Source organism: Aquarana catesbeiana, linkage group LG13 (assembly GCF_042186555.1).
Source record: "Aquarana catesbeiana isolate 2022-GZ linkage group LG13, ASM4218655v1, whole genome shotgun sequence".
NCBI lineage: Eukaryota > Metazoa > Chordata > Amphibia > Anura > Ranidae > Aquarana > Aquarana catesbeiana.
The window spans coordinates 65,926,822-65,951,364 of record NC_133336.1 but is presented as its reverse complement, the minus strand read 5'-3'; the positions used below and the strand labels follow the sequence as shown (position 1 = coordinate 65,951,364).

The window sequence follows — 24,543 nt, the reverse complement described above, 5'->3', positions numbered from 1 at the left end:
CCCATGCGACCGTGGGTGCTATGTCTGGAGCCGAGTTATCTTGAAAAAAGTTGGAGAGGCAAGTGGTCAGTCTTTGAACGTTTATCTCATCAGTCAGTAAAGAACTGTCTAGTCGCCAGATGCGTGTCTTTATGTTGGGCGAGTTCAAACGTAAGGTCATGGAGATGGGATTGTGGTCCGAGAGTACGGCCGGGTCTATGGTTGCTTTAGTGAGGTGCGAGAGATCTGTCTGCGAAAGAAAGAAGTGGTCAAGTCTAGAATACTTATTGTGTGGTGTAGAGAAGAAAGTAAAATCTTTGTCTTTGGGATGTAACGTGCGACATGTCTCTGTTTCTATTTACATCTGTGAATACCTGTTACAGACTCGGCTAGCCTCTGGATCTGTCTCCTGCCTGGCTCCTGACCCCGGCTTGTCTAATGGATCAGCTTTCCCTGCTGTCCTGTGTATTACCTTGGCTGTCCTTCTGATTTTGCTCGCTCTGATCCACACCTGGTACCTAATCTTGGCTTCAAACCGACTCCTCTTCTCTGTTCTACTAGAGACCTGCTACTTCTCATGGGTGCCACCTGTCTGCAGACACCATCCCAGTGCATCAGGTGTATACCTGGGCGTTCCTCTGAGAGCACCTCAGTAAAGAACATCTCTGCAAGCATTCAAGCAAACGAACCATGCTTCTTTGAGCCTGATACTTCCCATTTCACATTTAGGAGAGTCTGGAACTTAGCCGCAAGAGAAGCCCTCTCTCCATTGGCCTCCAACACCAGGTTCGTGATAGTATCAACCAGCTTTATGTCTGAGGCTGGGAGAGGTACTTCTGTGTTAGAGGCTCAACAGATGGCGGCTCTCACACAAGCAGTTAAAAACCTTGCAAGAGGTTATTTCCAACTTGAAGGACGTCTTCACACCCACACTGCCTCCGTGACATCCGCTGACCAGCATCCTTCTGCTAGCTCCGCCCCTGCAGCTGAAACTTCCAGTTCCCCACTCGCTGCCACATCTGGTGTGGTGCTACCACCTACAGAGTCCCCACTCCTGAATGCATTTCAGGGGACCAACGTAAATTCAGGGCCTTCAAGAATGCCTGTGAACTTTAATTCGCCCTGCAACCAAGGATTTTTGCACTTGATACTGTCAAGGTGGGGTTCAGTATTTCCCTCTTATCTGACAAACTTCAAATCTGGGCTCGCAGTCTGTTGGAACAAAAGTGTTAGGTACCTGGTAGTAGAGCCTGACTTGTAGGAGAAGACCTCTCATACAACGCTGGTTCAGGAGCCACTGGAGTGGGGACAGTGGTCTCCTGAGCGCAGTGGGGTAGGATTGCCTGTTGGAGTATAGTCTCTGATGCTGAGGTAGAGATCCCTCCAGGGATGGCTGGACTGCAGGTGAGGTGGTGACTGGAAGCAGCAGGCTGACACACTGGAGGTGAGAGATCACAGGAGCTGGAGCTGGAGGTGCAAGAGCAAGCAGCAGGCACAAGCAGGGTCAGACAGTCCGGGTCGGCAGGTAGATAAGACAGGTAATCACGGCAGGCAGAGGCAGAGTCGGTGGACAAGCAGAGGTTGGCAACGGTATCAGGTAGAAGCAGCAGAGTAGTCAGGCAGGCCGGGTCGGGTTGGAGCAGGAAGGATGGTCAGACAAGCCGGGTCAAATCAGGTAGCAGACAATCAAATGCAGGTTCAAACAGGAATCACAGAGCTGAGACGAAGCAGCAATGCACCCATGGAACAGGGGAACTTTTATGCGCTCTTTGGCGCCAAAACGTCGCTAACGCGTGCGCCCACGCGCGAACACCCGCGCGCGCCCGAGCGCCACGCTGATGCACAGAAACAGTAGCAGTTTGATGCCGTGTTTGCACAGGGGCGCGCCGGCGCATAGGTGCATGCAAGCGCCCAGGTCTGGCGCTGGTAGATCCCTGACATTGCCCCCCCCCAAAGGGGCAGCCTCCGGATGCCCAAAAGCCTTCTTTTCTCAGGATGTGTAGAAAAATAGGCGCGAACTAAACGCCTAGCATGAACATTACTGTCCGGTTCCCGCAAGTTACTTTCTGGGCCGTAGCCTTTCCACTTGATTAAGAATTGATTTTGTCCTTGCCTTCTTCTACAATCAAGGATAGCCTCAACCTCAAACTCCTCGCTGCCATCAATTACAACAGGTTCAGGAGGTCTCGTTCCTCTACCAGAGAAGGGATCAGGTACAGCAGGTTTAAGCAGAGATACATGGAATACCGGGTGTATTTTAAGCGAATCAGGTAAAGTCAGTTCATAAGAAACTTAATTAATTTTCCTCTTAACCGGAAAAGGTCCCATAAATCTAGGTGCCAACTTCTTAGAAGGACATGCTAATTTGATATTATTGGTAGAAAGCCATACCTGGTCACCAATCTGTAAGTTCAGCTCCCCTCTTCTTTTTCGGTCGAAGATTCTCTTACCATCTGACACTGCTTCCTGCAACAACCGGTTGTTGTGACTGAGGAAATCCACTGTACTCTGTACTGCTGGAACTGAAGACTCTGAAAGGAAATCAGGTAGAAAGGTTAGATGAAAGCCATAATTGGCGAAAAAAGGGGATTGACCGGTGGCAGAATGTTTGGCGTTATTGTAAGCAAATTCTGCTAGGGGTAGCAGGGATACCCAATCGTCCTGTGTGAAAGATGTAAAGCATCTGATGTATTGTTCAAGGGTCTGATTAGTCCTTTCTGTCTGCCCGTTAGTTTGAGGATGATAGGTCGAGGACAGGGCCAATTCAATTTTTAGGGTTTCACACAGGGCTCTCCAGAAACGTGAGGTGAATTGAACCCCTGATGATCTCCTTGACAAATATACGAGCAGTTTCGATGGCAGACGGGGTTCCCCTTAAAGGCAGAAAATGAGCCATCTTGGTTAAACGGTCCACCACCACAAAGATGGCTGAACACCCCTCAGAACATGGAAGCTCCACAATAAAATCCATAGAAATCATTTTCCACGGTCTGTCGGGTACAGGTAAAGGTTTTAACAGGCCCCAAGCTCGATTCCTGGATGTCTTATTCTGGATACAGATAGGGCAGGAGCTGACATATTTTTCGCAAAAGTCTTTCAGATTGGGCCACCAGAATGTACGCTGCACTAGTTCCAAGGTTTTGCGAACTCCAAAGTGGCCCGCCAGTGGATGATCGTGAAGAAGCGTCAAAACCCTGACCCGAACATCTTCAGGGACGAAAATTTGGCTTCCCTTCCAGAACAGACCATCTCTGTTTACCAAAGTAATCCCTGTAGGCCTGGCTGACTCAGAGGATGCTTCCTTAATCTGGGAGAGTAAATCTGTTTGTAGGAGTAAGAAATTGTTTGCAGGTAAGATGGTGTCAGGAGTAGATAAGTCCTTAGGGTTATCATGCATTCGTGATAGTGCATCCGGTTTAATATTTTTTGAGCCTGGCCGATAAGTAATATGGAAGGAGAAACGTGAGAAAAACAGAGCCCAGCGGGCTTGTCGAGGCTTTAGCCGTTTAACAGATCGTAAGTATTCCAGGTTTTTATGGTCAGTGTAAATTAGTACTGGATGCATAGCCCCCTCCAACAGGTACCTCCACTCCTCCAGTGCAGTCTTAATAGCGAGAAGCTCTCGGTTACCAACATCATAGTTTTTCTCCGCAGGAGAGAGTTTTCGGGAGAAGAACCCTACAGGATGCATTACATCTTTGCTACCTTTATGTTGCGAAAGTATCGCACCTACCGCAATCCCAGAGGCATCAACCTCTAAAATAAACGGTAAAGATGGTTCAGGATGACTGAGGATTGGTGCTGAGGTAAACAGTCTTTTGAGGTTTTCGAAGGCATCTTGGGCTAGTTGATTCAAGGAAAAACGGGTATTTTGTTTGGTCAACTGCGTGATGGGTGCAATTATGGCTGAGAACCCCTTGATGAACTTCCTGTAAAAGTTTGCAAACCCAACAAACCGCTGAATTCCCTTCTTGTCCAGGGGTACCGGCCAGTCCAGAACAGCGGAAACCTTCTGTGGGTCCATCTTGATGCCAGTTGAAGAGATTATTAACCCCAGAAATTGAATGCTCTGTTGCTCGAACTCGCATTTTTCCGCTTTTGCATAAAGTCCGTGTAAGCGGAGACGACCCAACACTCTGCAGACATGTTCTCGATGCAGCTCAAGAGATTCTGAAAAAATCAAGATATCGTCCAAGTATGCGATCACAAACACATCTAGAAAATCCCTGAGAACATCGTTAATCAGGTGTTGGAAGGTCGCAGGGGCGTTGCAGAATCCGAAGGGCATAACTAAGTATTCATAATGCCCAAATCGGGTTCGGAACGCTGTTTTCCACTCATGCCCGGCCCGGATACGGATCAAATTATATGCCCCTCTTAGGTCAAGTTTAGTAAAAATGACGGCAGTCCTTAATTTCTGGAATAGTTTAGGTATCAAGGGTAGGAGATACCGATTCTTGACCGTGATTTTGTTTAGTTCTCGATAGTCTATACATGGGCAGAGAGACTTGTCCTTCTTGGTGACAAAAAATATTCCGGCACCAGCTGGGGAGGTAGAGTGGCGTATGAAGCCCTTGGCCAGGTTTTCATCTATATACGTCTTTAGTACTTCTTGTTCTTTTTCTGATAACGGAAAAATGCGTCCGAATGGAATTTCGGATCCTGGCAGCAACTCGATGGGGCAGTCGTAGGGGCGATGAGGTGGAAGAGAGTCTGCCCCCTTCTTACTGAAAACATCAATGTATTCATGGTATTGTTTAGGTATGACCTGGCAAAGTTTCTGGTCGGTGTCCAGACAAAGCAGAGTGGCTGAAGGATCCGGATCTTTCTTTAAACAGTGTTCTTGACAGTAAAATGACAGGAATTTTACTTCTCCAGATGTCCAGTGAATGTGTGGATTGTGGGCCTGCAGCCAGGGAATGCCCAGGATGATGGGAAACATAGGAGAGGTGATGGCATCAAGAACCAGCAGTTCCTTATGTTGGGAGGAAGTAGTAGCAGACAGAGGCAGGGTTTCCTGAGTTACTTGTCCTGATCTGATGCGGGATCCATCAGCTAGGAATACAGAGAGTCCATGGGCTTTAGTCCGTAATGGGATGTTCTGCTGGTTGGCAAAAGTTGAATCAATAAAGCAGCTGCATGCTCCGGAGTCAATGATGGCGTTGACCGGTATTGTCCCTTCTTGGAGCTGTAATGAGAGAGGAAGGGCAAGGTGGGTAGAATTCGCAGACAGAGCAGAGAGACTGGTATACACAGGAGATGGGCACTTACTTATTTTGACTGGACAGTTAAGGACATAGTGCCCAGTTCCACCGCAATAGAGGCACAGATTAAGTTGCCGACGTCGAGCACGTTCTTCAGACGACAAGGCAGGTCGCATCAGTCCTAATTGCATAGGTTCTGAAGTGTCAGGTGTGGCATTAACTGGATTCAGACTAGGTGGGGGTAAGTAGCGTGCTGCAGGAACCAGTGCTCGTGCTGTCATCCAGGCCGGGCGGGATTGTAGGGCAGAGCGTTCAGATCGACGTTCCCGGAGACGTCGGTCAATTTGAATGGTCAAGGAAATCAAGGCCTCAAGAATATTTGGTATACCCACTCGAGCGAGTTCGTCTTTTAGTCCTTCAGATAGGCCCATGCGGAACTGGTGACGCAGGGCCCCATCATTCCACTGAGTGTCCGCGCTCCAACGCCTGAAATCAGTGACATAGTCCTCAGCTGGTCTGCGGCCTTGCTGGAGCACGAACAGAGCTGATTCAGCTGTGGCAGTCTGTTGAGAATCCTCGTATAGTTGCGCCATGGCTTCAAAAAAAGATGACAAAGATTGGGTTAGGGCTGAGTCCCCCTCAAGTAATCGATGAGCCCAGGTCTGAGGTTCCCCTTGTAGGAGGGAAATCACGAACCCCACCTTGGTGACTTCCAGTGAGAAGGTTCGGGGCTGTAGTGCAAAAAAGAGCTGGCAGGCGTTGCGAAAGGTCCGGAACTTAGCCCGGTCTCCAGAGAATCTCTCAGGGATGGGGACCCTTGGTTCAGGTGGAAGCATCACAACTAAAGGGGCTGGAGCAGTCTGTGCAGGAGTTGTGGCTGAAGAGGAGGCCAGAGGGTTAGACCCTGCAAGGTTCTGAACTTGTCCTTCCAATCTGTTGTAGTTATCCTGGAGGGATTGCACAGCTTGAGTGAGGGCCGCAAGGTGTGTGCATATTTCCTTCATCGGAGAAGTGTCTCCTGCAGGCTCAGTCATGGCTGCTTCGTACTGTTAGGTACCTGGTAGTAGAGCCTGACTTGTAGGAGAAGACCTCTCATACAACGCTGGTTCAGGAGCCACTGGAGTGGGGACAGTGGTCTCCTGAGCGCAGTGGGGTAGGAGTGCCTGTTGGAGTATAGTCTCTGATGCTGAGGTAGAGATCCCTCCAGGGATGGCTGGACTGCAGGTGAGGTGGTGACTGGAAGCAGCAGGCTGACACACTGGAGGTGAGAGATCACAGGAGCTGGAGGTGCAACAGCAAGAGCAAGCAGCAGGCACAAGCAGGGTCAGACAGTCCGGGTCGGCAGGTAGATAAGACAGGTAATCACGGCAGGCAGAGGCAGTCGGTGGACAAGCAGAGGTTGGCAACGGTATCAGGTAGAAGCAGCAGAGTAGTCAGGCAGGCCGGGTCGGGTTGGAGCAGGACGGATGGTCAGACAAGCCGGGTCAAATCAGGTAGCAGACAATCAGATGCAGGTTCAAACAGGAATCACAGAGCTGAGACGAAGCAGCAATGCACCCATGGAACAGGGGAACTTTTATGCGCTCTTTGGCGCCAAAATGGCGCGAACACGCGAGCGCACACGCGCGCCGCGCTGATGCACAGAAACAGTAGCAGTTTGATGCCGTGTTTGCACAGGGGCGTGCCGGCGCATAGGCGCATGCAAGCGCCCAGGTCTGGCGCTGGTAGATCCTTGACATTGCCCCCCCCCCAAAAGGGGCAGCCTCCGGATGCCCAAAAGCCTTCTTTTCTCAGGATGTGTAGAAAAATAGGCGCGAACTAAACGCCTAGCATGAACATTACTGTCCGGTTCCCACGAGTTACTTTCTGGGCCGTAGCCTTTCCACTTGATTAAGAATTGATTTTGTCCTTGCCTTCTTCTACAATCAAGGATAGCCTCAACCTCAAACTCCTCGCTGCCATCAATTACAACAGGTTCAGGAGGTCTCCTTCCTCTACCATACGTATTTTAAGCGAATCAGGTAAAGTCAGTTCATAAGAAACTTAATTAATTTTCCTCTTAACCGGAAAAGGTCCCATAAATCTAGGTGCCAACTTCTTAGAAGGACATGCTAATTTGATATTATTGGTAGAAAGCCATACCTGGTCACCAATCTGTAAGTTCAGCTCCCCTCTTCTTTTTCGGCACCCGAGCGCCGCGCTGATGCACAGAAACAGTAGCAGTTTGATGCTGTGTTTGCACAGGGGCGCGCCGGCACATAGGCGCATGCAAGCGCCCAGGTCTGGCGCTGGTAGATCCCTGACAAAAAGAACCCAGCACTAAATTCTGTTGCATTGTTCTTCAAAGCCATGCCTGCTCTCTATGATGACCCGCAAAAAAGGGCCACCACTGAGTCCACCCTTCATGTCCTACAGCAAGGCCGATAACCTGTGGAGGACTACATTGTGGAGTTTTGCAAATGGTCAGCCAATGCTGGATGGAATGACGTGGCTTAAAAATACCAGTTCCGGCTGGGCTTGTCCGAAAACCCTCAAGGATGAGTTAGCCAGGGTTGAAGTTCCCGCCTCCCACCTCAACTTTCCATCCACTTGGATCGCAGCCTGTGGGAATGACGCTCCAGATGCACTCATGCCTTTCGGCCCACATGGGTATTGCCAAAGGCTCTGGGACCAAGTGTTCCTGCCACTGCTCCTCAGGCCACAAATGCTTCTGAAGGAGAACCAATGCAAATTAGCCTTCTTCGACCTGCTTTGACCCCCGAAGAGAGGATGCGCTGATGACAAGGCAACCTATGCCTCTACTGGAGAGCCATGGGCCATTTCCTTTGGAGCTGCCCTGTCCAAGTAAATTCGGTCAAGCATACCCTTCGTATCTGGAGCCAAGAAGCCCAAGTAGCATTTGAACAGTTGAAAGCTCTATTCCCTTCTGTTCCTGCTCTGCAATGCCCAGACCCTGCACTTACCTTTGTCCTAGAGGTGGACGCATCTGAAGTAGCAACAGGAGCCATGCTTTCTCAACGGCGGGGTCCAAAGGCTTGGCTTCATCCAGTAGCATTTTGTTCTAGGAAATAAAGCCAAGCTGAAAGGCAATATGATGTGGGTGATAGAGAACTCCTTGCAATCAAAGTAGCCTTTGTAGAATGGAGGTACCTCCTGGAAGGTACTAGCCACTTGATTATGATCTTCACAGATCATAAGAATCTGAAATACTTAAGGTCCGCAAAGGACCTAAGACCCCGGCAAGCTAGATGGGCTCTGTTCTTTTGCAGATTCAATTTCCACATAACCTATCGCCCAGGATCCAAGAATAAGCAGGCGGATGCTCTATTCCATATGTTTCCTGAATCTGCTCCACCCAGCACTATCTTGTCTACCCAAAATGTTTGCTGATCCAACCCAGTTTAAAGTCATCCATCGAACACTATGCTATGGATCCGAACATGACTCATTAAGGAGGCAGGATGGATTGTTGTGGCACCAAGATAAGGTCTTTGTACCGCAGGAGGTAAGATCTCAAGTTCTTCGGACCTTCCATGACCACCAGCTTGCTGGACACTTTGGGGCCTGTAAAACAATTGAACTGATTCAGCGGTCCTTTTGTTGATCCATCCTGAGTCAAGATTGCAGAGACTATGTAAAATCTGGCACAGTGTGTCTGCGTAGCAAGGGCGATAAAACTAGGGCCTTGGGGTTACTGAGGCCCTTGCCTATCCCTAATCGTCCCTGGGATATGATTGCCATGGACTTCATTGTGGACTTGCCTCTCTCTGAGGGTTTTTTCTACGATCCTGCTGGTGGTAGATTGCCTATCCAAAATGGCTCACTTCTTGCCTATGGTGGGTACTCCATCTGCTGCTGAAACTATTCACGCCTTCATTCAAGAAATGGTTAGGCTGCATGGTTTGCCCAGCAACATCGTCTCTGGCTGGGGGGTGCAATTTACCTCTAGGTTTTGGAAAGTTCTTTGCAAGGCCCTGAAAGTGGAACTCTGCCTATCATCTGCTTACCAACCCCAATTGGTGTGTTAAAGTGCTGCACTCAAGTGTAAGCGGTTCAGTCAAGGGAAATGTGACCATAATAAAGAGGTACTTAGGGTTTAGGTCTGGAGACATGCTTGGCCAGTCCATCACCTTTACCCTCAGCTTCTTTAGCAAGGCAGTGGTCGCTTTGGAGGTGTGTTTGGGATTGTTATCATGTCGGAATACTGCCCTGCGGCCCACTCTCCAAAGGGAAGGGATCGTGCTCTGCTTCAGTATGTCACAGTACATGTTGGCATTCATGGTTCCCTCAATGAACTGTAGCTCCCCAGTGCTGGCAGCACTCATGCAGCCCCAGACAATGACACTCCCACCACCATGCTTGACTGTAGGCAAGACATACTTGTCCTTGTACTCCTCACCTGGTTGCCGCCACACACGCTTGACACCATCTGAACCAAATAAGTTTATCTTGGTCTCATCAGGCCACAGGACATGGTTCCAGTATTCCATGTCCTTAGTCTGCTTTTCTTCAGCAAACTGTTTGCAGGCTTTCTTGTGCATCATCTTTAGAAGAGGCTTCCTTCTGGGTAGACATGTGGAGAATTAAAAAATTAGTTTTGTTTCAAATCGTTATTTACATAAATTTGTTAATTAAATTTGTTTAATCCGAATTCGGAATTCATTTTGTTCGTTTTCAAATCGATTCAAATTCAGATCGATTCAAAAAGTTTTCGAATTTATTTAGTTTTCAAATTCGAATAGTTTTCCAATTTCCAAAAAGAATACAATTGAATAGAAAATAAAGGAATAGAATAGAAAAAAATAATAGAATAGAAAAGAATATAACAGAAAATAAAAGAATATAGTAAAACAGAACAAAATAGGATAGAAAATAAAAGAATAGAATAAAAAAAGAATATAATTAGATTATAACCATCTTCTGAAATTCAAATAGAAAAGAATAGACTTAAAAAAACAATAGAATAGAAATAATATAACCATTTTCCAAAATTCAAATAGAATCAATTCGAATTTGAATAAAATAGAAAAGAATAGAGTGGAATAAAATAGAAAATAACACAATAGTATAGAAAAAAAAAACAATAGAATGAATATAACCATCTTCCTCTTCTATTCTTTCCATTCTATTCTGTTTTTTTTCTATACTATTCTATTCTACTATTCTATTCTACTTTCTGATCTATTCTTTTCTATTCTATTTAAATTGGCCATAGATACTCTTTTTTTTTTTTTTGTCTCTGCCCTGGGAGACTCAGATTTTCTCTTTGGCCTGGTGATCATTGTCTCTGGAATTGGAAGTGATTCAAAAATGTTACAGGACAGGAATAGAGAGGACATCTGTTTCAGTGACAACTTTCTAAGAAGATATTTCCTTTCACTTTAATGAGATTTCCTCTCACTTGTAGTTGTGTCTTTGGTACAGAAAGAGAAGAGAAATCCCACCAAAGACACAAATACAGCAAATGAAATGGATTTAATAATTTACTAGTGTAGTTTTTTATCTACTGTATCTGTCTGGCTTTAGATGCACTTAGTCTTGGCTGGACCATTCAACTTCGTATACATTTCAGGGACTATATTCTCTGAACTGAAAGATCCATCTGGGAAAGTTACTTAGAAAGGCCAAGGCAGATGCTAAGAGCTGGGAAGTCAGATGTTGGAGTTTTATTACTGACACCTCCCTGGGGTATAGAAATTAGAAAGTGATTTAAGTGATTTAGCCCAGTGGAATCTACTCAAAAATAAAATGGTAATTACTCAAAGGACTGACCCTTTTATTTTGTTCCTATGTTTTTTTTAGCGTCTCCTTTAATGATGGTGGCATACCTTTCTCTGGATGCTTCACTGTATTCACTGCCTTCAGTATCAGCCTGCATTGGACTCACAAGGGCTTACAGGATGGTAAGGGAGTGCTGCGAGATACAGCTTCTATATTCCTTCCTTCTAGCAGTTGTCAGAAATATTTCTGTTAGATGTACAATGAAATGGAGTCTCTTTTTTAATTCATGTTTAACACAATGAACTGCTTCAGGAAGCATTGTAACTGTGCTCAGCCAGGACATCCAGCTCAGTGTACCATTAGGCCTCTGTCAAATTTGCAATTCTATTCATGGTGGTCACTCACTAGCTACAAGATTGCTATGAGAACAGGGAGAGTACTTTTCTTCAGAATATAAGAATGAACCTCGAAATGTGGGATTTTTTAGGCAATTGAAAGAAAATAATACATTATTTTATAAAACATATACAGTGCCTTGCAAAAGTATTCACCCCCTTGGCTTTACTCCAAGGGATCATGGCAATCACATATATAAACATATGAGTCTTTAATTCCCGTACTTATCTGCTTCTATCTCTCTGGCCAGGCCATATAATTGCAGTATAATGCAGCTTTCTATAGTTTCATTAACCACTTAAGGACCATTATAACTGCGGCAAGTTGGCTCCCCTGGGCAAATTGCCGTCATGGTACAAAAATGGTGTAAAAACCGCGCTATAAGAACCAAAAACAAAATACAGAAAAAAAGTGGTGGCGAGATGGGTAACACCCAACCAGCACTGAGGGAGCAGCAATAAATATGTACAACATCAATACACACACAAATTGGAAAAAGGATAAAATCGCGCTACCCTAAAAAATATTAGTGAACATGACACACATGTGTATACTACGTGATAAGTATGGCATATATATAAAAACCAAAGCCAATTAATTACAAACAGAAAAAATGTATATATCATGCAGGCGATCATGAAAAATAATGATTAACGTATGCAATAACAAATGACCAATGATCAGTGAACTAACAATATCCAATGGTTAGTGAACAGTGAACAAGTTGCTGTAATAAACACCAGTGAATAATAAATTGAAGTAAATTAAAGTCTATCAGAGTATGAAAAATGGTGTGAAAAAAATTGGTGAAACGGTTGTTGTCTTCAAATAATATGTGAAATCCACCACCATAAATCAACAGGAATGCACCCTTACCGGAATACCATGATCCCCCATTACAGAGGATCAGGGAAGGCATGTGTTGTGCTATACATCGGCTCCATGAAACAGCGGGTAGACTCCAGATGGTAGGAAGTTACTTACAGCGGCTCGGATCAGCGGGGAAAAGTCGTGGTGCATAGGAGGAAATAAATGCTCCAATAGTGTAAAACCAACGATTGTTTATTAAAAAAGAAAGATAGAACACTTACAAGAAAATAAATGTAAAAAATCCGAACGTCTGTTGCGCCGGCCGGAGCACAAAACAGACAGCCTGTTCCTAGTGTAAACCCCTTCCCCGCCAGTGACATTTATACAGTAATCAGTGGCTATTTTTAGCTCTGATCGCTGTATAAATGTCAATGGTCCCAGAAGTGTCCGATCTGTCTGCAGCAATGTCGCAGTCCCTCTAAAAGTCGCTAATCGCCGCCATTACTAGTAAAAAAAACTAATAATAAAAATGCCATAAATCTATCCCCTATTTTGTTGACACTAAAACTTTTGCACAGACCAATCAATATACGCTTGTTACGATTTTTTTTTTTTTTTACCAAAAAAAGTAGCCTAAACTGATGAAGACATTTTTCTTTTTTTCTTTTGGATATTTATTATAGAAAAAATAAAAAACTCAGAGGTGATCAAATACCACCAAAAGAAAGCTCTAGTTGTGGGGAAAAAAGGATGTCAATTTTGTGTGGGTACAGTGTAGTACAACCGCGCAATTGTCAGTTAAAGTGACGCAGTGCCGTATCGCAAAAAAAGGCCTGGTCATTAGTGGGCTAATTCTTCCGGTCCTTAAGTGGTTAAGTGTCTATAAAGATTAATTATAGGTTTTCAGGTACTAATAATTTGGTTCAGTACAGGAATTATTTCAGATTTCAGATAGACTAATGCATTACAGTTTATCAAAATATATTACTGAGCAATTTGACATAAATTTGAGAAAAACAACATAGTTTTCAGTGACCATCTGCAAATTATATAGTAGTTTACAAAAGAAATATGTTAAAAATAAGTTGTAGCAGGATAGGCATTATATAGTAAAACTACAATAAATTTGTCTATTTTATTTATTTGACTATGAATTGTTCAGGTAATAGATGTAAGGGCTTGCATACACAGGCAATTACAGTATGCCCAAGCACCATCTACAGTTGCAATAAAAAGTATGTGAACCCTTTCGGAATGATATGGATTTCTGCACAAATTGGTCATAAAATGTGATCTGATCTTCATATAAGTCACAACAATAGAGAATAAACAAGTAACAAGGCGCAATATGCAGATACCTTACAATGTAGTACCCAATTGTCCAGGAATGTGTTTGTACAGATGTGTACACTGGTAATATAAAACCAATGTCTCAGTCAGGGCAGCCACCAAGAAACCAAAAGCGAGTTCCAATAGCTAAGAAAAGACAAGGAATAGGGGCGCCTCTGAGAAATTATCATAAAACACTTTATTTTAAACAAAATATCCACTCACATGAAAGTAGAAGAAGTCATATATAGGAGCATGATGAGGGCTGAAGAGCTGAAAAAACACAGGACTGTAGGACTGTAGGCAGAAGCTGTATCAGAAGCACAATCAACTCCAGGCAGGCAGGGGTGCAGATGGCTATGCACATACACACACCAGTGTAATACAATGTCCCCGGAAGATGGTGTCAGTAGTCCAGTGAAAGAGGAAAGGATCGGTCCAATGATGGCATGAATGTCTGTACAAAGAGGGAGAAGGACGTCTGGCTGGATGGCAGGGCTGCGCTGTATCTCCACAGCGATCGCACTGTCCCTGTATGGTAAGGGGAGAGACACGGCCGTGTGTATGAGATGAAAGCGAGGCTTGGAGAGCAGACACAGGCCGGCGCCGAGCCGTGACGTCATCAGCATGCGACGCGTTTCTGAAATTGCTGGCTATAGATGGATGGAATAGCCGCATTCCTTTTTCAAGCATGGATACACAATACATGGGAAGGTTTAATATAGGCGGAACAAGGGGCGGAGCCATAAACTTGAATAGAAACACAGACTAATGCAGAGGGGAAGGGGAGGAACCAAGGGAGACAGGAAATGGGACAGAGAATGGGACAGAGAACTGTGAATATAAGAAATACAATTTGGAAATGGTAAAAAATAATTAAAAATGGTGAAAAAATAATAATAAAAAAAGATAAAGAATGAAAAAACTGAAAAATAAATATAAATATATGAATATAATAAATAATATAAATAAATACATGGTCGGAGAATATAATAGAAATAAAGGATTAATTAATTAAATGAGAGACACTAGGTTACAGGAGAGATATAAGATATATATGGGGAAAAAAATGTATGCTGGAGAAATGAACTATGTGTATAAATATAATGAATGGTTATAAATGAATGTATAAATATAATAGGTAGATATAGATGAACGTATGTTTAGGGAATATGGAGAAAACAAAAAATTACTAGGATGAGAGACACCATGTGGCGGGAGGGATATGTAATATGTGGGACTAAAAATTTAAACTGAATGCCGGGGGGGGGGGGGGGGGGGGGGGGGGATGTAGAGAGAATGTAAGTATATGTATGCATAAAATATTAATATGAGGTGTATATGTGCATATAAATGATTGCAAGAATTACAAAGGAAAAATCAACCTAATGCGATAAGGAAGAAAAGGAAAGAAGAGGAAAGAAAGGGGCAAGAGGGAAAAAGAAAGGAAAAAAAGGGGGGGGGAGAAAGGGGGGGGGGAGGGGAGGAAAAAGCATACATATACATATACACATATATATATATATATATATATATATATATATATATATATACATGTATACATAAAAAGCATCATATTACCTCCTGGGTTACCAATACTTACTGGAGCGAACCCGCCACCCCCAATAAATTATATAAAACAGGTAGGAAGAAAAAACCTGTGATAAAATAACAAAAATATACCTATAAATATGGACATTACTCTGATGATACTGTACTTTGAAATTTTATATGTCCATATTTATATTCCTCTTCTTTCCTTTTCTTCCTTATCGCATTAGGTTGATTAGGTTGATTTTTCCTTTGTAATTCTTGCAATCATTTATATGCACATATACACCTCATATTAATATTTTATTCATACATATACTTACATTCTCTCTACATTCCCCCCCCCCCCCCCCCCCCCCGGCATTCAGTTTAAATTTTTAGTCCCACATATTACATATCCCTCCCGCCACATGGTGTCTCTCATCCTAGTAATTTTTTGTTTTCTCCATATTCCCTAAACATACGTTCATCTATATCTACCTATTATATTTATACATTCATTTATAACCATTCATTATATTTATACACGTAGTTCTTCATTTCTCCAGCATACATTTTTTTCCCCATATATATCTTATATCTCTCCTGTAACATAGTGTCTCTCATTTAATTAATTAATCCTTTATTTCTATTATATTTCCCGACCATGTATTTCCCGACATTGTATTACACTGGTGTGTGTATGTGCATAGCCATCTGCACCCCTGCCTGCCTGGAGTTGATTGTGCTTCTGATACAGCTTCTGCCTACAGTCCTGTGTTTTTTCAGCTCTTCAGCCCTCATCATGCTCCTATATATGACTTCTTCTACTTTCATGTGAGTGGATATTTTGTTTAAAATAAAGTGTTTTATGATAATTTCTCAGAGGCGCCCCTATTCCTTGTCACAACAATAGACAATCACAGTCTGCTTAAACTAATAACACACACAGAATTAAATGTTACCATGTTTTTATTGAACACACCATGTAAACATTCACAGTGCAGGTGAAAAAAGTATGTGAACCCTTGGATTTAATAACTGGTTGAACCTGCTTTGGCAGCAATAACTTCAACCAAACGTTTCCTGTAGTTGCAGATCAGACGTGCACAACAGTCAGGAGTAATTCTTGACCATTCCTCTTTACAGAACTGTTTCAGTTTAGCAATATTCTTGGGATGTCTGGTCTGAATCGCTTTCTTGAGGTCATGCCACAGCATCTCAATCGGGTTGAGGTCAGGACTCTGGCTGGGCCACTCCAGAAGGCGTATTTTCTTCTGTTTAAGCCATTCTGTCGTTGATTTACTTCTATGCTTTGGGTCGTTGTCCTGTTGCAACACCCATCTTCTGTTGAGCTTCAGCTGGTGGACAGATGGACAGAAGTTCTCCTGCAAAATGTCTTGATAAACTTGGGAATTCATTTTTCCTTCGATGATAGCAATCCGTCCAGGCCCTGACGCAGCAAAGCAGCCCCAAACCATGATGACCCCACCACCATACTTCACAGTTGGGATGAGGTTTTGATGTTGGTGTGCTGTGCCTCTTTTTCTCCACACATAGTATTGTGTGTTTCTTCCAAACAAATCAACTTTGGTTTCATCTGTCCACAGAATATTTTGCCAGTACTGCTGTGGAACATCCAGGTGCTCATGTGCAAACTGTAAACGTGCAGCAATGTTTTTTTTGGACAGCAGTGGCTTCCTCTGTGGTATCCTCCCATGAAATCCATTCTTGTTTAGTGTTTTACGTATCGTAGATTCGCTAACAGGGATGTTAGCATATGCCAGAGACTTTTGTAAGTCTTTAGCTGACACTCTAGGACTCTTCTTCATCTCACTGAGCAGTCTGCGCTGTGCTCTTGCAGTCATCTTTACAGGACGCCCACTCCTAGGGAGAGTAGCAGTAGTGCTGAACTTTCTCCATTTATAGACAATTTGTCTTACCGTGGACTGATGAAAAGCAAGGCTTTTGGAGATACTTTTATAACCCTTTCCAGCTTTATGCAAGTCAACAATTCTTAATCGTAGATCTTCTGAGAGCTCTTTTGTGCAAGGCATCATTCACATCAGGCAATGCTTCTTGTGAAAGGCAAACCCAGAACTGGTGTGTGTTTTTTATAGGGCAGGGCAGCTGTAACCAACACCTCCAAGCTCATCTCATTGATTGGACTCCAGTTGGCTGACACCTCACTCCAATTAGCTCTTGGAGATCTCATTAGTCTAGGGGTTCACATACTTTTTCCACCTGCACTGTGAATGTTTACATGGTGTGTTCAATAAAAACATGGTAACATTTAATTCTTTGTGTGTTATTAGTTTAAGCAGACTGTGATTGTCTATTGTTGTGACTTAGATGAATATCAGATCACATTTTATGACCAATTTGTGCAGAAATCCATATTATTCCAAAAGGGTTCACATACTTTTTATTGCAACTGTATTCCATGCACCATTTGAAACAAGTAAAAAGGAGTTGTCTTGAGCTCATTAAGGCCAATGAGTAGCATTTTTGAAATGTACCTTTGTACTCTCAGTTGAAGTGAAGTGAATTGTTCTAGCCACTTATATCATGTATGTTCAACAGCTTCTCTGTAGATGTGTGCTGCTTGTAGCAGTCAACCCTGTTCCACCTGCTACAAACTGTTCATGGAGTAGGCAGGGGTTGGGAACCCCACTAGTCCATAATGTGTCCCTTTACCCGAATATTTACCAACTAGTACTTACACCAGATTTGTAATGGATAAATCCAAAATTTTTAAACATTTTATACTTGAGTAATCTCCAAGATTTGGACAAGATAAACAGGTCTCTAATGGGCTAAATTTATATAGTGTACCACTGACAGGCCCTGTTATTGTGTCTACTTGTTGAAAACGAAAGCAGCCCATACACAAAGTGAATTTCTTGCCTGCAAGCGCAAGTTGTTGACAGGGTAATCCCTCCCACCAAGCCATTGTATTCACGAGGGGGAGTTGGGGGGGAACTGTCCTTGCTGGGAGAATGCAGTGATTATTCCTAGCAGCTATACCATAGATAATCGCATGCAAAATCCGGCAGGCTGGTTTTACCCAAGTTGATCGGGTCAACTTGGTACATACAGCCTGCCCGTGCATGGTTCAAATCTCCCCGGTTCAGCGGGAACCGTCCGAGATTCTAACCATCTATGGCTGGCCTAAGCTACAATTGATTTGTTTTCTCATGGAGCTTGGATTTAAGTTTGGGGGTTAGAAGTTGTATCCAGTTTTTTTTTTGCGGTCTTTAAATGTTAGTGTAGAGATCTCACCTCATTTACCTGTGATGACCAGAATCTTTCCAGGGACAAAGAGAGTGGCAAAGGTACTTTCTTTCGGTAGATTCTGAAATATTTTTTGCTCAATCCATTCTATTTGTTCTCCTCTTAGGACTTTAATGCAGCCAAATACAAGTATAAAAACATATTTAACAACTTTATTGATACAAAAACATATTAAAACATAGCACATCCTAAAATGTACACAAGCCCTGGTATGGAAACAATTCTAATGTACTACAAGTTAAAAAAAACAGGCAGGAAATAATCATTTACAATGGAATTTCTCAAATAGTAAATCCCACCAAAATTCATGGATTTCCATCTATATTTGAGGCATCTGATGTTCATTAAATTAGATTGTTTTCCTTATAATTCTTTACATCTTTATATGTTTTTGATTATCTAGATACCTCCTATTTTTTGCCCCAGAGGAAGATTTTGACCAAAGCAATTGAAACATGGGGGCTTATTCTGGCAGGATTTACTGTTTGAGAAATTCTATTGTAAACTATTGTTTCTTGCCTGCTATATATAGGGTTTTTGTTTTTAACTTGTAGTACATTGAATTTTTTTCCATACCAGGACTTGTGTACATTTTAGGATGGTGCTATGTTTTAGAGCTGAAACGATTAATCGATAAAATCGATAATAAAAATAATCGTTGTCGACGATTTTCATTATTTATTCATTGGTCTGCACGCACCTCCTCCCTTCCTCCCTGCCTATCAGTCCTGCCTCCGTCCGAGTGTTACACAATCCCCTGTGTACAAGCCGCTTTCTCAAAGCGGCACCCATGTGACCGAGCATGTCAGCCTCGCACGTCCACCTCTCTCCTCTTCGCTGACTTCAGCGGTGTATTCTCTGCCCCGCCCGCTTTGCTTCCTCGAGGGAAGAGAGAGAGGAGGGAAGCAGCGGTAAGCGCCAAGCTGCGATAAGGTAGCGGCTTACTTTTAAAAAACAGAGGCAAAACATTCATACAATGGCAAAACATTGATTTTGGTATTTCTGGGAGGACAAGTGCCCCATCATTGGTGTTCCTGGGGGGGGGGTGTTCCTGGGGGTTTCTTGTAGTATAAACCCCATCATGACAAGATACCTGTGTAACACTCCGTGTTTTTCATTATTATTTTAAATAAACTAAAAGATTTATTATTAAGGTTTTTTATGATTTTTTTCGATTAATCGAAAAAATAATCGGCCAGCTAAACAATTATGAAAATAATGATTAGTTGCACCACTACTATGTTTTATTATGTTTTTGTGTCAATAAAGTTGTTAAATATTTTTTTATACAATATGATGGTGTTATACTTGTGTTTGGCTGTATTAAAGTATTAAAGTCCCAAAGGGAGAACAAATAGAATGAATTGACCAATTGTAGGCATAAGCTGCTATGTATTATATGATTGTTATTCCTTTGTTAATTTTAAATGTTTTTTTGCTATCCAACTGACTACCATGCTCTCTGAACAGCTAAAGGGGAGCCAAAAATCATTATAATTATTCTTAAAGCTGAGTTCCACCCAAAAGTGGAAGCTCCGCTTATCTCCCCCCCCCCCCTTCGGTGCCACATTTGGCACCTTTCGGGAGGGCGAAACTCCGCGTTCAGTTCTGAAGACCGCTACCATGACCCCTTCAGTTACAGACTGACTTCCAGTCACATTCTCAGCAAGCATGGACATGAAAACATCATATTGCTATACTTATGCTGGGGTCCTCTCTCTTCTCTGAGTCCAGAATATGGAAGCTAAGCTTCTGGTTAATGATTAATTATAAATGTTTTGGAGCTCTATAAATCTCTGCAACACCTTCCTTCTCAGCATACTTAAAAATATTTTATTTGATTTTGGTGAAGGGCTTTTGGCACAGGGTTTCTCAGTGATGATATTTTGCAAATATTTTTCATATCTCAGTTACAAACTACAGCTCTGCTGGCTGCTGCTCTGTGTTATTTGTGTCCCCTTTTTGTGGCCATCTATAAAAGTTTTTATATATTTATTTATTTATATATACTTGTGCGTAAATTATTTTAGTGGTCATGTGCAAGTGTTTTTTATTTTCCTCTAGATATGGCAGAACACAGAAAATGCCTTGCTGGAGATGGTCACCGTATCAAATTGTACAGCTCTTTTGTTTTTAACACAACCGTACTCGGTGGAACATGATCTGGACACAGGGATAAGGCTTCTTTTGGAACTAAGGTGTCAGACATGGTACTTTATACTAACCATACCTGTGTTATGCGTATCAGCATTACTTTGCATAAAGATCATTTAACGTGTATCCAAACCCAAAAACAAATATTGTATGTTTTGGCATTTACTAGCCCTTAATTGAGGTGGCTGCAATGGTTTTCATTTTCTTTCTTTTTTTACACAGTGTTGCTGCCAGTAACACGATTCCTATTCTAGAGTGACAGTGCTCACTCACTCTACTGTATCTGTGAAGGAGCAGTATTGTCATCCCAGGAGGATGTGTGTTAGAACTATGTGATGGCTGCATTTTTTTTCAAATTTTCCCCTTTATTTTCAGCTAATAATCTCGTAAATAGTGCATTTTCTGTCCCTTCATGAGTACACTTACTTCTCCCTTGTACCTATGGAAAGAGCTATGATTGACACAAGGCTGGTCCTTCAAACATGTCTGCCTTTGTTCATCCCCCATTACATGGGGTTTACTGAATTAGGAGTTTACTAACATTGTTTATGCTGTGTTTTCAGCTCATAGGAAGTGCATTTCTGTCAAAATTAACAGGTATATACTTGCTGAGCATGTTCTTAGCCGGATAAAAAGTAAACTAATGTAGCCATCCACCGAAGGACTGGTAGCTGCTAAAGTGAGAAAAATAATTATTTGATCCCTGCAGATTTTGTAAGTTTGCCCACTTACAAGACATGAAGGGTCTATAAATTTTTTTCATAGCTGTATTTTAAATGTTAGAGACAGAATATCAACCAAAAATCCAGAAAAACACACAATACATATGTTATAAATTCAGGAGTAGTTCAGTGAGTAAATAAATATTTGATCCCCAAGCAAAACATGACTTGGTACTTGGTGGAGAAACCCTTGTTGCAAGCACAGAGGTAAGACGTTTCCTTGTAGAGTTGGTAAGGCCAGGTTTGCACACATCTCAAGAGGGATTTGGTGGTCTACTCTTCTTTACAGATCTTCTCTAAATCCTTAAGGTTACTTTGCTGTCGCTTGGCAAGCTCAAAGTTTTCAGGCCCCTCCGAAAAATTATCTATAGGATAAAGGATTTTGAGGAAGAAAATGCTGACTATAACCCTAAGACACCATCCCTACAGTCAAGCACAGAGGTGGAAACATGATGCTTTGGGGCTGTTTTTCTGCTAAGGTACAGACCAACTTTGCCGCATTAAGGGGCCAATGGACAGGACCATGTATTGTAAAATCTTGATGAGAACCATCTTCCCTCAGCCAGAACATTGAAGATGTGTTGTGAATGGGTCTTCTAGCATGACAATGACCCAAAACATACCGCCAAGGCAACAAAGCGTGGCTCAAGAGGCAGCACATTAAGGTCATGGAGTGGCCTAGTCAGTCTCTATACCTTAATCCTATTGAAATGTATAGGAGGGAGCTGAAACTTCCAGTTGCCAAGAGCAGGACAGCCAAGAAACCTTAAAGTGGATGTAAACCCTCTCCTATACCACGTGAAGTGAATAGCCTCAGATGATACAGAGAGTTGAAACAAATCTCCCTTCTCCCTACATAAGTTTTACACGTATATCTGCTGTCTTTCCCTTTCTACACTCTTTAGAAAGTGTAGATTGTGTTACAAATCTTGTTTTTCTCATATCAGCAGTGGGTGTGGAGTCTGGATTACACTGTGTGAGAGCTGATTGGACGAAAGGCACACACACCCCCTCCACGTAGGCAGAGGAAAGAAGGAACATGCAGAGATGTACTGTGAATAGACAACTCTCTTTGCTTCATCTACCTCTAAGCACCCTTCCAACACAAATTTCCAGCTGCTGTTATCTCCTGTCGAAGAGCTTGCTCAGAAGTGACTCTTGCTAATAACAGAGCAACAGAAAGACATGGGGACAAGAGAAAAGTAAACACTACAGATATACTGTGCCCTAGGTCAGATTTCATGAATGGGGTTTACAACCACTTTAAGGATTAGAGATCTTAAGAAGAGTTGACCAAAAATCCTTCCTGAGATGTGTGCAAACCTTGTCACTAACTACAAGAAACGTCTTACTCTGTGCTTGCCAACAAGGGTTTCTACACCAAGTACTTAGTCAATGTTTTGCTTGGGACCAAATTACTTATTTTATTCATTGAACTGCAACTTAATTTGTAGCATGTGTTTCATGTGTTTTTTCTGGAGTTTTGGTTGATATTCTGTCTTTAGCATTGAAAATACACCTATGCAGTGGTAGAAACTACCACCATGGCGACCCATGCAGGCGCTATGGGGCCCGCAGCCAAGTTGGGGCCCGGTGAGTGGCATTGCTAGGTGGGTGTGGGCTGCACCGGGTGACACCCTTGGGTGGTTGCAGCCGCACCACTAATACCGCTCGCTGTGTACCTCAGCCGCCCTCCCCTCCTCTCTGTTTACATCCACAGAGGAGGAGGAGCCTGCGCTTGAGCCTCGAGGGACACACACCGCTGTGTGTATCTGGAGAATGTCAGCGCAGTTCTGAGGTATGTAAAAAGGGGGGGGGCGTCTATACTACTGAGGGGGAGTCTGTACTGAGGGGGGGTCTGCACTTACTGAGGGGGGGGTCTGCACTACTGAGGGGGGGTCTGCACTACTGAGGGGGGGTCTGCACTACTGAGGGGGGGTCTGCACTACTGAGGGGGGGTCTGCACTACTGAGGGGGGTCTGCACTACTGAGGGGGGGGTCTGTAATGAGGGTGGGGGTCTGCAAAGCTGGAGGGGTCCTGCACTGAGGGGGTTGTCCACACTGAGGGAGGTCTGTAATAGGGGGGTGTCTATACCGAGGGGAGGTCTGTAATAGGGGGGTTCTGTACTGCTGGGGGGGCGTCTGTACTGATGGGGGTCTGCACTACTGAGGGGGGTCTTCACTACTGAGGGGGGTCTGTACTGAGGGTGAGGGGGTCTGCAATGCTGGAGGGTCCTGCACTGAGGGGGGTGTCCACACTGAGGGGAGGTCTGTAATAGGGGGGTGTCTTTACTGATCGGGGGCCTGCACTTGAGTGGGGGGTCTGTGCTGCTGGGGGGGGTGTCTGTACTGATAGGGGTCTGCACTGAGGGGGGGTGTCTGTACTGCTGGGGGGGTCTGCACTGAGGTTGGGTCTGTAATGCTGGGGGGGTCTGCACTAGGCGGGGTGTCTACGCTGAGGGGGGGTCTGCACTGAGGGGGGGTCTGTACTGAGGGGGGTGGTCTGCACTGGGGGGTGTCTGTACTGCTGGGGGGTCCTGCTCTGAGGGTGGTGTCTGCACTGAGGGGAGGTCTGTAATAGGGGGTGTCTGCACTGAGGGAGGGGGGTCTGCACTGAGGAGGGGGGTGTCACTCTGTACAGCTGGGGGGTCTGCACTGAGGTGGGGTCTGTAATGCTGGGGAGGGTCTGCACGCACTGCTGGGGGGGGTCTGCACTGAGGGGGTCTTCACTGCTGGGGGAGGTCTGTACTGAGGGGGGTGTCTGCACTGAGGGGGGGTCTGTAATGCTGGGGGGGTCTGCACTGGAGGGTGTCTGTACTGAGGGGGTGGTCTGCACTGGGGGGGTGTTTGTACTGCTGGGGGGGTCCTGCACTGAGGGGGGTGTCTGCAATGCTGGGCGGGTCTGCACTGAGGTAGGGGGTGTCATGCTGATGGGGGTATGCATGTGTGTCCTTCAGGGGCTGCATACAGTATACTGCATACTTTGTTGTTCAAAATTAATATAAGCTGTTGCCTGGGTACTGTGCTACATGAGTGTGGTAATCTGTTGTTCAATGGCATTAGTTCTTTTTTGTGGGGGGGGGGCACATACAACATTTTGCTATGGGGCCCTGTGATTTCTAGTTACGCCCCTGCACCTATGATAAAAATTATAGACTCTTCGTTTCTTTGTAAGTGGGCAAACGTACAAAATCTGCAGGGGATCAAATAATTATTTTCCCCACTGTATATATTAGAATATCTTGCTTTTGGATTTAGATTCACTTTAATGTGGTTCTAAAGCTAAACATTTTTACCTTAATGCATTTCCTGCATTAAGGTAAAACATGTTTAGGTAGAAGTATGCTAATTTCAGACCAGCACTTTGCCCCACCTGTAGCATCTCTCCCCGCTCTCACAGGCTT

At 43.8% G+C, this 24,543-nt stretch overlaps 1 protein-coding gene across 1 annotated transcript in view; it reads left to right on the top strand.

Annotated features, from left to right (window-relative positions):
* Nucleotides 1-24,543, top strand: part of PCNX4 (pecanex 4) — a gene marked incomplete in the record, with an annotated part of 107,484 nt that overhangs the window by 41,625 nt on the left and 41,316 nt on the right. The window contains 2 exon segments of the mRNA XM_073609723.1: nt 10,986-11,086; nt 20,328-20,376. Coding sequence (XP_073465824.1) covers nt 10,986-11,086; nt 20,328-20,376 — 150 coding nt within the window.